The 14,316-nt window shown below is 34.8% G+C and overlaps 2 protein-coding genes across 5 annotated transcripts in view; one reads left to right on the top strand and one right to left on the bottom strand.

Annotated features, from left to right (window-relative positions):
* Positions 1-14,316, top strand: part of CENPP (centromere protein P) — a 152,935-nt gene that overhangs the window by 32,958 nt on the left and 105,661 nt on the right. The gene's annotated exons all lie outside the window — the stretch shown is intronic.
* Positions 7,854-13,009, bottom strand: OMD (osteomodulin). Its single transcript, XM_054215864.1, is given in 4 exon segments — positions 7,854-8,250; positions 9,144-10,096; positions 12,769-12,983; positions 12,986-13,009. Coding segments are annotated over 4 exon segments (1,506 nt in total). The 3' UTR covers positions 7,854-7,936.

The following is a 14,316-nucleotide window of genomic DNA, read 5'->3' as shown; positions in this document are numbered from 1 at the left end:
AAAAATGAAGCTTAAAATATCCTAGAGGAACTGAGGAAAGATTTTGTTTTGCAGGCAAATGAGCAGGGTTTGTGACTCACTTGAACTGGCTGATGTTCATCTCAGTCTATTTGTCTGGTACATGAAGTGGCCTCATAGATCCTGCCCTGCTCAGAGCTTTAGTATGACTCGTTCGTTTCTGTTCTCACTTTTCTAACGCTTCAAAGGGCAGATCAAAAAAGAAAACAAACTTTTCCTTAAAAAGTAATCATGCAGGTGCATACTGCAAAAGCTATCATGAGCAGTTACTACCCAGTTGTCATAGGTGCTAGCATGTTCATTACCTTTTTACCACATTAGTGCTAAGCACTTTTTACTTAATGCTTAGTAGCTTAATACAAAAATGATAGGAGAGAGCTTTTCTGTACTTTTAACATTGCTTTGAAATGATGTAATGTGTTTTACGCTGGAACTGAGGGCTGGTTGTTGATAATTCTTAGCATGAGGCACGTACGTCCTCGTAAACCCCTGCAAGGCGCTGAAGAACTGATTGACCTGGTAGGAGACAGATTACCGGAGGGGGTGTCCTTTTCTTTCTGTAAAGATGTTGGTTAGATATTACTTCTCCAGGGTGCCTGAAGGAATTATGTGGAAGCAGGGACTGGCACTGCCTACATAAAGGGTTGTGATTGTGTGATGGGAGGCAGAACACCAGGAAGAAGAGGGAAGAAGAAGAAAAAAGGAGAGCGGGGAAAAAAAAGGGGAGTTGGGGTGGGGGCTTATCTCTGGGGTGCCTGGGTTAGCAGGGCTATGAGGAGCACTAGGGAGATTGCAGTAAGATTGCTGTCAAGATATTCCTTATGAAATAAACTAAAGCTGAGATTTTTTTTAATTTTTTAAATACTCAGGTTTGTTTTATATTTAGGCAAAGAAAGCATATTTTTGCAGCTGCTTAAAGACCTTGGATTTCGTCTTGTATCATAGTCTCTAAAGGACAATATTGGCAAGTTCTGAAGTTTCTGGGGTTTATTGTTTTTAAACATTCTTGAAAGAAATAAGTATGGATTATTGCTTAGGTTCCTCATGCCTGATGAACACTGGGAATACACAATGTTCAAAATTAGTGTCTTGGGCAGAAATGTGTCCGTGACAGAACAAGATGGGGACAAATTAGGAAAGCTTTTAAAGACTTCTGGGCATTTATAGAGGTAAACACAATTCCAAGCTTTCTTTTGTATGTGACTTTTTTTTTCTCTCCATGTAGAAGGTAACATGTTCGATACTCCTTAGCATACCTTTTGTATGAAGTGTGATTAAACACTTTACAGTGTTGACCAGCTGCTGTGGATTGGAATAATTATAATAGAAAAGGTTTTATGGAGTAAAAGGTAGTTACTGAACCAGTCTGGTAACATGTACAACATAATCTACAAGCAGTGAAATGTAGATTTACTATTAGAGAACAAAGACATGAAGTGATGCTAAAACTGAACTCAGTGTTTGTCATTTTATTTTCTTCTTTTTTAACCTAAAATAAATAATTTAAGTATCCTGGATTGTTCTCTACATCGTTTTGTTTTCCTAAAATACAGGCCTTTTCTGCTTGACTGTTTGTGTGGCATGATTAATTTTACCTTCTAAAATTACTTTTGTCTCTTTGATGGTACAGTTGCATGTTTTGACTGCTGCATGTATGTGTGATATGAAACTTCTCTGTGACTCCTGCATCCCCCTCTGCTTTTTGTTGAGATCCTGAGACAGGGGTGTAAAAATAGTTTTTGGGCAGTCTAATGTCTGTGCTCATGCTGGGGCTGCATTCATTATGAGAACAAAAAGCCAGAGTACCCAAAAGGGAGGAAGCAGTCTCCTGGTTTGTTCTTGAACAATGCACAGCAATTGGATTGAAGGTGATACCATAGAAGAGTTGTTGTGTAATATTAAACAACGTCTATTCCAATTCAGCATCCCTGAGGGATGGAGGACGTTTTGGAGATAGTATTAAATGCAAAGTAAATGGTCATCATGTCTTAAAGAGAAAACTAAGAACATTCCTAAAGATTCAGTGTGACCAAAAAAGTACCAGATAGGAAATAGTTATTCATAAACACCTCCAGTATTTTTATGAAAAGTTGCAACTATTTCCAAGGCTCAGTGAATTAGATTAAGTTTAAGTCACTGTTAGGGCCACCAGCTGCACAATAGAGACAGCTGCAAAATGACCTAGTGATTGCATGAACATCCTTCCATATGTTTCTGATTTATAATCAGAATTTTTTAAAGCTGAAGACATTACCCTTATTCCTTGTATTCCTGGAAAAGAAACAGACTTCTTGTATCAGTTATTGTGTTATAAATGAATAAAGCACATTTTTAAAACAAGGCACAACAGTAAACAGAAATCAAACTACAGTTAACAAATACAAATGGTAGCTGGAGTAATAGTACTGTCTGCTATTTACCCCAACCCTTCTGTTGAACATATGTTCTCTTGAATTTTGCCTGTATATCATCAGTTACACCCTGAATCAAAAGCCAACATACCTCAATTAATTAAAATTGCTTAGAATTCCTTCTTGAATTGACATTACTTCTTTATAATAATATCATCATTTGTTGAGAGCCATTGTGATGTCTACAGGGACACTAGAGTCAGGGCTCCAAGACTCATTGGCCTTATGTGTTCCTGTTATCTGTTCCTTGTGTTATTCATAGCATAAAAATTCATATTTATGTCTAATCTTCATATTTATGTCTAATCTTCATATTTATCTATTTTTTCCTGTGTTGTGCTTTATAATAGGGGAAGGTTGATTTTTTTTTTTCTCTGTAGATGATTAATTTATGCAATGAATTACAAATCAAGGTATTATTTATTTTTCTTTTAAATTAATTAGGTTGTTAGAAATATAAATTTTGGACAAAATAGTTTAAAACATTATATGATAAGTGTGTATATTTGTGGAGTTCCGTAACTTCCAATAGTGTATGCACAATTTGGTTTATAGCTGAAAAGTTCGTACTCTTGCAGTGGTATTGAAAAATGATTGCAAAATCTTTTTGGTGTATAACTTCTTTGCTTAAAAAGAAATAGTATATTCTCCTTTTATGTGTTTCAGATAGGAAATTCCTATGTTTATTGCTTACAATGATCAAGTTGGGAAACAAAGAAGGAAATTGATTCATATTGTGAATTCAGTGGAATGTGAATATGTTAAAAGAAGTCAGAAAACTTGAAATGTTAAACCATCTGTTTTCTATAAAGGAATTTCTTTCCTAATCTATGTAACTTTTCATATCAGAATACTGAAGTAAATAGCTCGAAAAAGTAAGCCTCATAAGTATTAAATACCAACAACAACAAAAAATGAAAAAGGCAAAATATATTCCCACTGTTTTGAGGCTAAAGGAAGAAATGTAGACAGGCTAAAGGAAGAAATGTAGACAGTTGGATTAAACTACTGTTATTTCTTGATTTTTGATTTTTTTTTTACAGTAACCTGTTACGATATAGATTTTCTGGAAAAAAAATCTGTCATATTTGCTGTAGTTTTGAGAGCTTTAATTTTAGTCTGAAGTAAAGCTCCTCACCCTCAAAAAAAAGAGAGTGGGTCTAATGGCCTCATCACAAGTGTTTTGCTCTACTGATCCACCCTAGTGCTTCACCTTAATTGCTAATGCAGTCACGGTGTTGTAAACCAGATCAGGCTTTGTTTCTGTATTTACTGACTCTGCTGTAAATAAACTAATTAAGCTGTTTGCTAATTGGTAGGTTTTGGTGTTGCTGGTAAAATAAGTAGCATTTTAATCCATGCTTAGTTCTTAGTTTATGAATCTATTCCCTGCTTTAAAAAGAGTATATAATATTCTGAAAACAAATACCAGAGCAAACATAAAGCAAATATCACAGAATTGTAGGGGCTGGAAAGTACCTTCGGAGATCATCTAGTGTGTTTTGAGACCAATATCTTTGTGGTTATGTGGTGGTATAATTTGGTTTATAGAGAGCTACATGGCTAGGCTGCTTTGTGTACCTGAATCAGTGTGGATGCCGGTCTGCTACAGAACATTGCAACATGGAGCATTGTAGACAGGCCATTCCCAAATGTAATGAGCTAGAATATACCTTGGCATATAACCATAGTTGGTAGTGCTTAAAAAAAGTTTAAAATTCAACCACATCAAGGCAATAAGCATTTACTAGTAGTGAAGAGCAATACCAGCATATTACCATAGCCCAGGACAGTGCGAACATAGAACTGGGTGTGGAATTCAAAATAAAGGTTAGTGTGCAATATCCCATCTCCAGCATGGCCATAAGCAGATGCTTTGGGAAGACTGAAGCATGTATGAGTCTTGTCTCGTCCTCTCTTTTCCATTCTCCAGCTATTTTCAGCTCAGCACTTTTGTGCCTACTGTGCTTTGTCTGTTTAACAACCTGTAATGGATCTCTTCTAAGAAATACAATTACTTATCCAGTCTTCCCTTGAAACCACATATAGAATTATTGCTGCATCCACTGTATTCTCAGGCATGTGGTTTAATGGGCTGACTACTCATTGCTTACAAACTTTTGTTGGTCTAGTTTGTACCTGGTACATACTAGCTTCATTTGATGGCTCCTTGCTCTTCTACTGGAGCCGTTGATCCCCAGACCCGTGCTGTCTATGCAACTCAAAGTTTTGTGGGTATCTCCCCTTAACCATCTCTTTTCTGAACTGGTGAGTTCTAGTCTAGTCCATGTTGCTTATACAGAACCCACTCCTTACCTTTGGCGACCTTATTACCTTTCTCTGATCCTTTTCTAATTATGCCATGTGTAGAGAATAGAGCTACCTGAAGGGCTTGGAAATCAATAGCAAGTTTAATGTCCGAGTGAGCCCCAGATTCATGGTGGCATCATGATGTCTCTTGTTTTCTATATCTCTCTTGTTACTCTCTACATTTGAGTTTCCTTTTTACCACTAGTGTTTACTAACCAAGTGTTTTCATTGAACCGACTGTTATTGCTTCCAAGTCTTGCTCCTGAGTGGTGGTGGTGAGGCTCCATTAGTTTTTATATGAACTTAATATCTTTTCCATGGATATCACTTTTCATTTAACAATGTTGAATTTCATTGTCTGTTTTAGCATCCTGACATCCTTTTGCAGTCATTCTTCATTGGTGCTTAGCAATCTTTGTTGTCATCTCACTTCTCAGCCTGATTTGTCTATCTTTTGCAAGTACATGAAATTGAATAAATTCCAGCACAGGCCCTTTACAAAACTCCCACCAATGGGCTCCCTCCACAGAAGAACTGATCACTTATTATTTTGCTTTTTCTTTTGTTCTGTTTGATTTTTATCTGTGCTGTCACCTCTTAATCCGTGACAGCTTAACTTCCTTAAAAACCTTCCAGAAATTTTCGTAGGCTGTTTGGACCAGGATCTCCCTTTTCCACATCCATCATGATTCCTTCAGAGAACTTAAGGAGATTTGCAAGGTGAAAACATCATGGCTTTCACAGAAGCCATGCCCAGTCTTACTGGAGCAAATTGTATTTATCTAGGTATCAATTAATTCTGTACTTTATTATAACTTCTCATTTATCTAATACAGACATAAGGCTAGCAAGTCTTTAGTTCCCTGCTCATCCTAAAATCTTTTTTCTTATTGCCTCAGAGAAGATATGATAATATTAATTGAATGAAAAATGATTTATGATGGTTCTCTTGTAATACAATTCTGATGTTCCATGTGAACGAGTTCAATGTACTAAGATAGCTCTAAAGTTTTCAGTAATTATCAGTTTGACTTATATTTAAACTTTAAGAAATGTATATAACTAGTTGCTACAAAGTCAATATCTTTAATTCTACATTAAGACTAAGATTTGCATCATAAATGTTTTTAAAAAGCATAAAGTTTGTGATAAGATATAATACTCATACTATATTTGAATAGTGTTAATTTCTTAAAGCTGAGCAAGTCTTTCAAAAAACTTGTATTAATTTAGATTTGCATTCTGTGCACTATTCACTTACACTTAAAATCTGAAATAGATGAAAAGTTATAAAAGTTCCCTAAGGTTAATACGCTACGTGTTTATATTAATAAAACTATAAAGTTATAGATATTTATCTTTAAATTTATGTATATATAATGTGCATACATTTCTTATAAGAGTGTTTAAATAAAGTAATGAATACATACATATATTCCTCTTTGATGAGGCCTGAGGTACTTGAGGTTGATATATGTTAATAAACCTTTTTTTTTTTTTTTAAAAAAGAGGATGATAGATTCTGTTGCACTGTAAATTTGTGGCGTGACCATAAAATATTTTGCCCTGAATATTATATCAGAAAGTAGATGAGAAAGAATAGATTTCTTGAGTTAGTTGACCTAAGACCCACAACTTAATAATGCTATAATACATCTTGTATACACAGATTTTTACAACTTGTTGTTCTTAAAGAGTATATATGTTCTCAAAGGTTATACTTGTGGGCTTATGAGGAATTTGTTTGCATTTTTAAAAAGTATCATTAAGTATTTTAATTTTCTTATTATTTTAGTTTTTGCATCAGCAACCAAAATATACTAAGATGGGCTTGGAAAAAATAACTGAAATTGTAAGAGAAAAAACCAAAGCGGTCTGAAACTTTTTAGGAGCTCTAATACAAATTTGCTTGCATAATTTTATGTAGTCTTTTTAGTTTTCCACACTTAAGTATAGTGTAAAATTGGTAGTATGGTGTATGGATCTATTTCTTGCATTCATTCGTTTTTCTTGTTGAAAATGGTGATTCTTCATCACTGCTAACAAAGATCTATCAGGAAAAAAGTCCTGAAAAATAAAGAATTTAAAAAAAAAAAAGAAAAACAAAACAAAAGCCAAAAGCAGTAAAGTGCCCTATAATATTATCTTACCCTATAGTTATTCGGATCTGTTTCTAGGCATAAGATATAATAAAAAAACTTTGCATAACTCAAATAGTATATAGTACTTTTCTTTAGATCGCTTAAAGCAATTTTTGTTCTACTTTGAAGCAGGATATAGCTAATTGATGTTACCTATGCAGAGGGATATTCTAAATCAATAATTTTAAAAACCTGGAATGCTACCAATTGTACTTGTTCTACTTGATGAATAATTCTAAATAAAAGATTACATTACATTTTTAGGTACCTTCTAAAATAGTGTGGACTAAAGCACAGGTGAAATGTAGCTGCTAATGGTTCAGTTTCATTAATGCACATCCTTTTCCCTGGATCCTAAGACCTTTGATGAAAGGTTGTTTCTCACCTATATTAGTAATCAGCTAAAATCCCTTTTGAAAGAGTTGTGATAGTTGAGATACAGCTGAGAAGTAAATATTGTAATACAGCTTGGCAGGACACTGCAAACATAATATGAGGGCAATTTGTAACTCAAAGTTTGTGATTTTCTTATCCAATTTGAACTTGGAAGAAGAAACATCTGTATTTCTGGAAGATGTGGAGGAACCTTGTGGAAGTATTTTCGTGTTCCTACTCTCCTATTCTTTAGTGTGTGTATTTTGTACTGCTGTCATTAGTAGCACGTATAGCTGGACAGATTTTTGGCCTTATCTACTTGTTCCTATTGAGCATGACATTGATTTGCATTTTAGTCATTTTGCAAGTTGGATCACTTTAGAACACAGAAGCTTTTTCGTGTCTATTTTCTTCAGCTTATGCTGTCCCCCCAAGGATGGCTGGGCATCATCAACCCAGGTTATACATCAGGCTGCTATCTAATGCTGAGGCGAGTGCTCTTTGCTCCTAGTATTATGATTTTTATTGCATCCATAATAGGACACTTACCTACACTAAAATCCTATCTCAACTTTATAGATGTATCTTAAATATCCCAAACTATCCAACTGTTCTAAAATAGATATGAATACCCCACAAGTAAGGAAAAGTTTACATGTATACTCATTAACAATGATTACTTCACTGCAAGTAAGGATGGAAGTAGTCTGCTTCGTGATCTTCTTCAGTTTCACGATCATGTGTTTCATGATTTTCTTCTGCTTCTTCGTATTCTTCTGGTGTTAAAAATCGTCGAAACACTGCTGTTCTTAACTGAGTTGACTTGTTGACGTTAACATTTTGTTCACCATAATATATGGTTCGAATGTGAGGGAAGCAAAAGAATGCATATGAGCTTATTGGAATGGTAAGCTTATTTTGGTCCACCCGTATATAGGTTAATTGGTTGGTGTTCATTCGATCAATAGACGGACACATCAAAGTAACATTTATGCCTGTAAGACAGAGAAAATATTAATTAAAATAAGAAAATAGTTATATTTAAGACCTATTGCAAAAGTGAAACTTATGTTTTGAAATTTAAACCAGAAAATACTTTTGTGATTCAAAATATTAATATAATCTTTCCTTGTGTTTAATTGGTTTTGTAAATGACAGTGATAAGTTTGGGGGTTTGCTAAGTATAAAGTTGTGGGGTAAAGAAAAAATAAATGTGACTACCACTACAATTTGTAATTACTATTTTATGTGAATGGAAAACTTTCTTATTTCCTTCTCTCTGTATGTTTTTATCAATCGCCAAATCAGAAGCAATTTTCAAAATTTTTAGCTTGTTATATGAAAAACTGATTATTTCACAAAAAAAATTGCAAATTAGGGGTAAAGTGCAAAAATAAAACCTTTTCTAATTTCACTGGTTTGGTCTCGGCTAACCAAGGATGTGCTTGCACAACCCATCTTAAAAAAGATGGGATATTCTGCCTGCATTGAAAGCTGATCAAAAGCTACATAGCTGCATTTGCTCCTGAGAAGTGCAGTGTGTTTGAACTCTGGGTTAGTGCCACATTAATTGGTTAGTTCATAACACTAAGAGCTCAGGCTCACCTCTCTGCAAAGGACATGAGAGTACCTCTTGGACAACATGCAAATTTGGATGACTGCTGGATTCTATGCTTGGTTTATACATGTCAACTGGGGAGCTGTAGGGTGGCAGGTCCTCAAAACCGAGGACACAATAAAAGAGATGTTTCTGATAGTTTTTGATTTGGGCCAAAAACTTCTTAATTCTGGATGAAAGATATGCCGAACTCCCACAAGAAGATATGCCCCTCCCACAACCAAGGCCAAAATCCACTAAGTTTTTTGCTTATGACAGCCATCAACATACTTTCAATGTCATTGTCTTCAATGTACAAATGCTGGAGACTTCTTGGAATATAGAATACTTGTTTCAATTTGTTATGTCCAAGATTAAGTTCTAGAAGGTTAGGTAGATTGAAGGTGTTACGTGGAATGTTCTGCAGGTTATTGTGGGACATTCTTAGAGCAATGATTTTTGGAAGTCTGTTGAAATAGTTTTCTGGAATATAAGAAATGGAGTTATTTTCAAGAGAGAGGTACATAAGTGACGATGGTAGATCAGGAGGCATAGTCTGTAATTTGTTGTTGCATAAGTTGAGCTGCATTAAATTTTGCATGTTTGAAAAGGGGTTTCCTTTGAGTACTGAGTCGTCAAGAAAATTATTGCAAAGGTCAAGCATGGTTATGTTAGGTAATCCTTTGAATGCATTTCCAGATAACCGAGAAACCTTATTGAAACCAAGGAGGAGTCTCTCTAGAGAGCTGGGGAGTGGGAATGGAAGTTCTTCTAATTCATTATGTTGTAAATGCAGTTGCACTAAGTTTGAAAGTTTCTTAAAAACACCATGGTCAATCATATGAAATTTAATTTTGTTGTGGCTGAGGTTAATTTCTCTTATGAAGGTAACATTAGTGAATGGTCTTGCAGGCACAGCTTCAATATCATTGTTTTGCAGATAAAGTTGCTGGACGTGACTAGGGATATTTGGTATTGTCTTAAGTTTACGATGATCACAGTACATTGATAATGGAAAAGATGGTGGACAAAAGCATTCTCTGGCACACTCGGCTGGAAAAGGAAAGCGGGGAACTTCAGCATGTGTATTTGGATTAAAATAATATGGATGTTGATGATCTGCCTCCTCATATTCATCCTCAAAATCATAGTCTTCGTATTGACAAAAAACCATAGCAGCCCAGAGGAGGTGAATGATTGATAGCTGGCTCAGAAACCCCATATTGAAATTTGTATCTTGTATTCTGTTGATGAGAAGGAAAAATAAGTTTATTAGATAGTCATAAAGTAAATCCCATGTAAGTTTAATGTTTAAGAAGTAGCAATATAAAATAAAGTAAGTAGAATAATACCTTTTTTTGGCAACACTGTCAGTGACATTATTAACAAAAACAAGTTTGAATATGTATCTTCCAAGAAAACAGCCATAAACAAATACACTGTCCTTGAAGTAAACATAAATTTTCTTGTCTGACTTTAGACTAGGAACAGCTTTCTACCTGTGCCGTGTCTGTTACTGAAGAATACCATAACAGGTGGGAGTAGAAAAAAATCCCAGGCTTCATTCTTTTCTCATTCTAATTTATTACAGAGAAGTTGCAAAAGGACTTTTTGTACGAAGTGGTATAGTCTGGGATTTGTATTGAGCATTTGAGGTGTTGCATTCTTTCCAATGTAATGGCTTAAGCATCAGCCTTACAAGTCAGTTTTAAATGGGTGCAGACGGAATTCCTGAGCAATGTTTCTTCCTCGGACCTTTGCAAAAACGTAGATAGCCTTATTAAACTCTGTCAAGATGAAAACTTCTTTGACAAATGTACTATTTATTCTCACTATGAATTTGCACTGCACAAGTGGTGCGTGGTCAATATCACAGAATCAAAGAAGTGTTGTTTGGAAGGGACTTCGGGCGATCATGTAGTCCAGTCTGGTGCTCCAAGTGTTTCCATCTCCAACAGTAGGTCAGATCAGCCTAGGCTTTGTCCAGGAGAGCCTTGAAAATCTTCAAGGGGGGAATTCCAGCACCTCTCTAAATAACCTAAGTTAGTATGGTAATACGCTCCTTGTGAAGAAATTTGCAAGTCTTACTAAGTATCCAAGCCATGGTTTGTGTTTGTTGTCCTTGTTTTTAAACAAAGTAATTTTTGCTAAAAATATATATTCTTGACTAAGTTGAGGTAACTGCAGGACTGTTTCTATAAATAAAGCAGTGAAACCGATCACTTTGAAATACTGTATTTAATGTAAAACAGAAATTTACATGGCATTGGTGATTGTATGTTCTGTGGCATTTTATGTTGTTTTTTGTTATTTTCTGTAATACATGGCTGCACATTTTGTAAAATGTTCAATGGTAAAATGTTTTCTTTAGAGACTTCCTATGCATCTGTAATCATAGGTTCTTTATAGACAGGAACTAATTTATCTTCCAAGTACCCTTCTGAGACAAAATACTGATGTAGTGAAAACCAAATAATTTTGCATGTCAAATTTCTGACGCTTAAAGCCAGAGTGACTTTTTAGAGCACTTTATTCAGTCAGAGGAACCCTGTTATTTGGCAGAATTTGAGTTGTGAATCATGTCAAGCTGTTCAACTTAAAAAACAGATGAGTCAAAATGTAACATTGCAGGTCAAAGCACATAAATCATAGAAAATTTTAAGTGACTTTGCTCAGTATGGTGTGGGAACCCTGAGGCAGAGGTAAGCAGATGTTCTCAAGTTTTTTATAATGACATTCATATTTCTAAATCAGGTGACTCTCTCTTCTTGGTACTCTTTAATATTATTTTTTTTTTTACCAAACAATCAATTGATAATAAAGGAGATAGAACTTGCAAATACTTTTTTCCTATGCTTCATAGTGGTGATTAATTCCTAATGCACGATGTATTCTACAAACTAAATGAGAGAGAGAGAATACTAAGGAAAAAAAAGTAGTAATAATTGTGGAATAGTACATCCTTGTAACCTTCCTGTGTGTGACAGTGGCTAGGTGAAATCTTTTGTGGTATTGTCTAACTTGCATTTCTAACTTTTTATCATTTGTATTTGAATGCTCCTTTAATCAAGTTTCATAACTGATTAAAATCTTAAAAACAGGTTTGGATGGGGTCAGTTGTTTGGAACCCCACTCTAGGTAAGTACTCAGCAAAGCCAGCGTCTCCATATCCCTACGGGATCATCAGATGTCTGAGCTAATTTAAGTAAATGCCAGAAATATGTTCTTGGTCTCCTTTTGATTCCTCTTACTCCCTGTCAGTTTCAGCCTAGAACTTTAACCTCACCTTCTGGTTCTATTCTCTCAGCACTTCTACTAGGTGTCGAAAAATTTCCAATTAATAACTTCGTTTCTCAGTGCCACAATGGTCCTTAGAAACCAGGAGGAACAACTTGGGGAAGTCTTGCTTGGTTTGAGGAAAAAACTTACTTAGGCCTTCATGCCACTGCTCCACTTGCCACGTAGACAATGTGAAGAGAACTATCATCACTTTAGATGGAATGATAAGTAGTAGGTACCAGTCTCTCGCTGGTTTTATGGAGAGAAAGGAGCTGGTATTTGGGGGGATTTTTTTATACCTTGGCTTACAGGTCATGTCTCAAAGCACTGAGGTACTAACAATTCTCCATGAAGTATTTCTAAGAACTTAGCTCACTTTAAAACAAAGAATCATTTCAGGTGAACCTTGGTAGTGGAGAAAGCAACTCGGATGCATGCTATGTGCTAAACTGCATATTTTACAAAGTTGAAAAAAAATAGAAAATAGAAAATGATTCTGTACCATCTGTAATAAATGCAAAACTTAGTAACTGTATTTGTAAGCAGTTTACTAGCTGAAAGCTAAAAATTATATAACATGCACGAATCCCTCTTAACTGCAAAAAGTAATACAATCAGTTATTTTATTCCTGTTTACCAAGAAAACTTACTCTTTTGAAGTCTGTGAAGCTCAAGTTGTAGAGGGCAGCAAGTTATTGTGCTGGTGAAATCATCTGAGAAATAGCCTAACACAGCTGGAGAAGGAAAAGACCTCTCTAAACCATATTTTGTGGTGAGGAGCCTTCTGGGAAGGCAAAGCAAAATAACAGCCTTAAGCCCTCTTCTGATTTGCCAGTAAAAAAAAAAATTAAAGAAAAAAAAGTTTTATGCCACATCATCATTTACTGTGAATGCTGTCTCATAAGTCCATGAAGTGATTTCTCCTTTTGTTAAAATCACTTCAAAATTATTTGCAGGACTCTTTCAGTGTTACTAGTTCCTGTTAGAAAAAATTGAGAGAGGAAGACTTCAAAAAATATTTCAGAGGTCGTTAGTTCATAGTGTGGTTTCAACTGCAATGATTTAGTTACTCAAAGGATTTGTCCTCTGGAGAATGAAGTTAAGAAACAGTAAAAAAATTAACCTTGTCGAGATTGAGGGAAAGCATGTGCTGTAGAAAAGCTCTTATGAACATCTTCCATTTTATACTTTTTTCCCTTCATAATCCGTATTTCCTGTTTCCTTCCTGCAAAGTAATTGTGCTGTACAGTGCTGTTGGTATGGTGGTGTACTTGTCAGTGTTGTTTTTAAGTTGTAGTTTGGGATTCACATTAACTTTCCACCAGGTTTTTGCTAAGTTGTGTAGAAAGACTGTAAATCTTCCTATGAGAAAGACAACTATGACATGATATAAACTATTTTACTGAACAAAAACATTTTTCGTGGCTTTTAAAAGGGAGAAAAAAAGGTGTAGTTATCTGCTTTTGCTGCTATATGTGTGATAACTGATATATTCAAAAAATGTAGAAAAAAGACTTTTTTTTTTTAAGTGAGATGCAGTTCTGCATTAATTGTACGATTTATCAAAAGCATTTAATTTATGCTTTTGGTTTGATAAAAGAGTTACATTATTTCAAGATCTATTCACAGGGAAGAATCTGATTCTTAAAGAAGCATAAGTGCCTTAGAGGTATCATATTTGAGAAAATAATGCAGTAGTAAGTTTTACTTTTTTTTTTTTTTTTGTCTTTCAGCTTCCTGAAGCTGATGATTTGCTTGACCTTTTCAAGTTTCCTCTGTAACATTGAGGACAAGAACATTGTTTAAAAAGATAAATCGTGTATGTTTCTAACATTTTGGGGTATAAAGAAAAACACCAGAAATCATGACCAAAATAACACTGTAGGAGTTGGTAATACTGGAACTAAAATAAAGCAGTTATGTATTTATATAAAGAATCCAGAATACAAGGGAGAGGTTGAAAGAGTAAAATTAAAACTACATAGTCCTTTATTAACAGTGCTGTAAATCGGTGAATAGCTACATTGTACTGCTAAACCCAAATAATACTAAACAACAAAAGTAATTAATTTGTAAAATAATTAGAATACGTTCATAATGATGAACGAAAAAACCCAAGTTTGTTATGTCAGTTAGTAAAATGTTACTTGCTGCTACAAATTTTTGGGTTTTTTAAGCACAGGAC

Source organism: Rissa tridactyla, chromosome 10, assembly GCF_028500815.1.
Source record: "Rissa tridactyla isolate bRisTri1 chromosome 10, bRisTri1.patW.cur.20221130, whole genome shotgun sequence".
In the NCBI taxonomy this organism is placed as follows: domain Eukaryota; kingdom Metazoa; phylum Chordata; class Aves; order Charadriiformes; family Laridae; genus Rissa; species Rissa tridactyla.
This window is presented reverse-complemented; position numbering and strand designations above follow the sequence as displayed.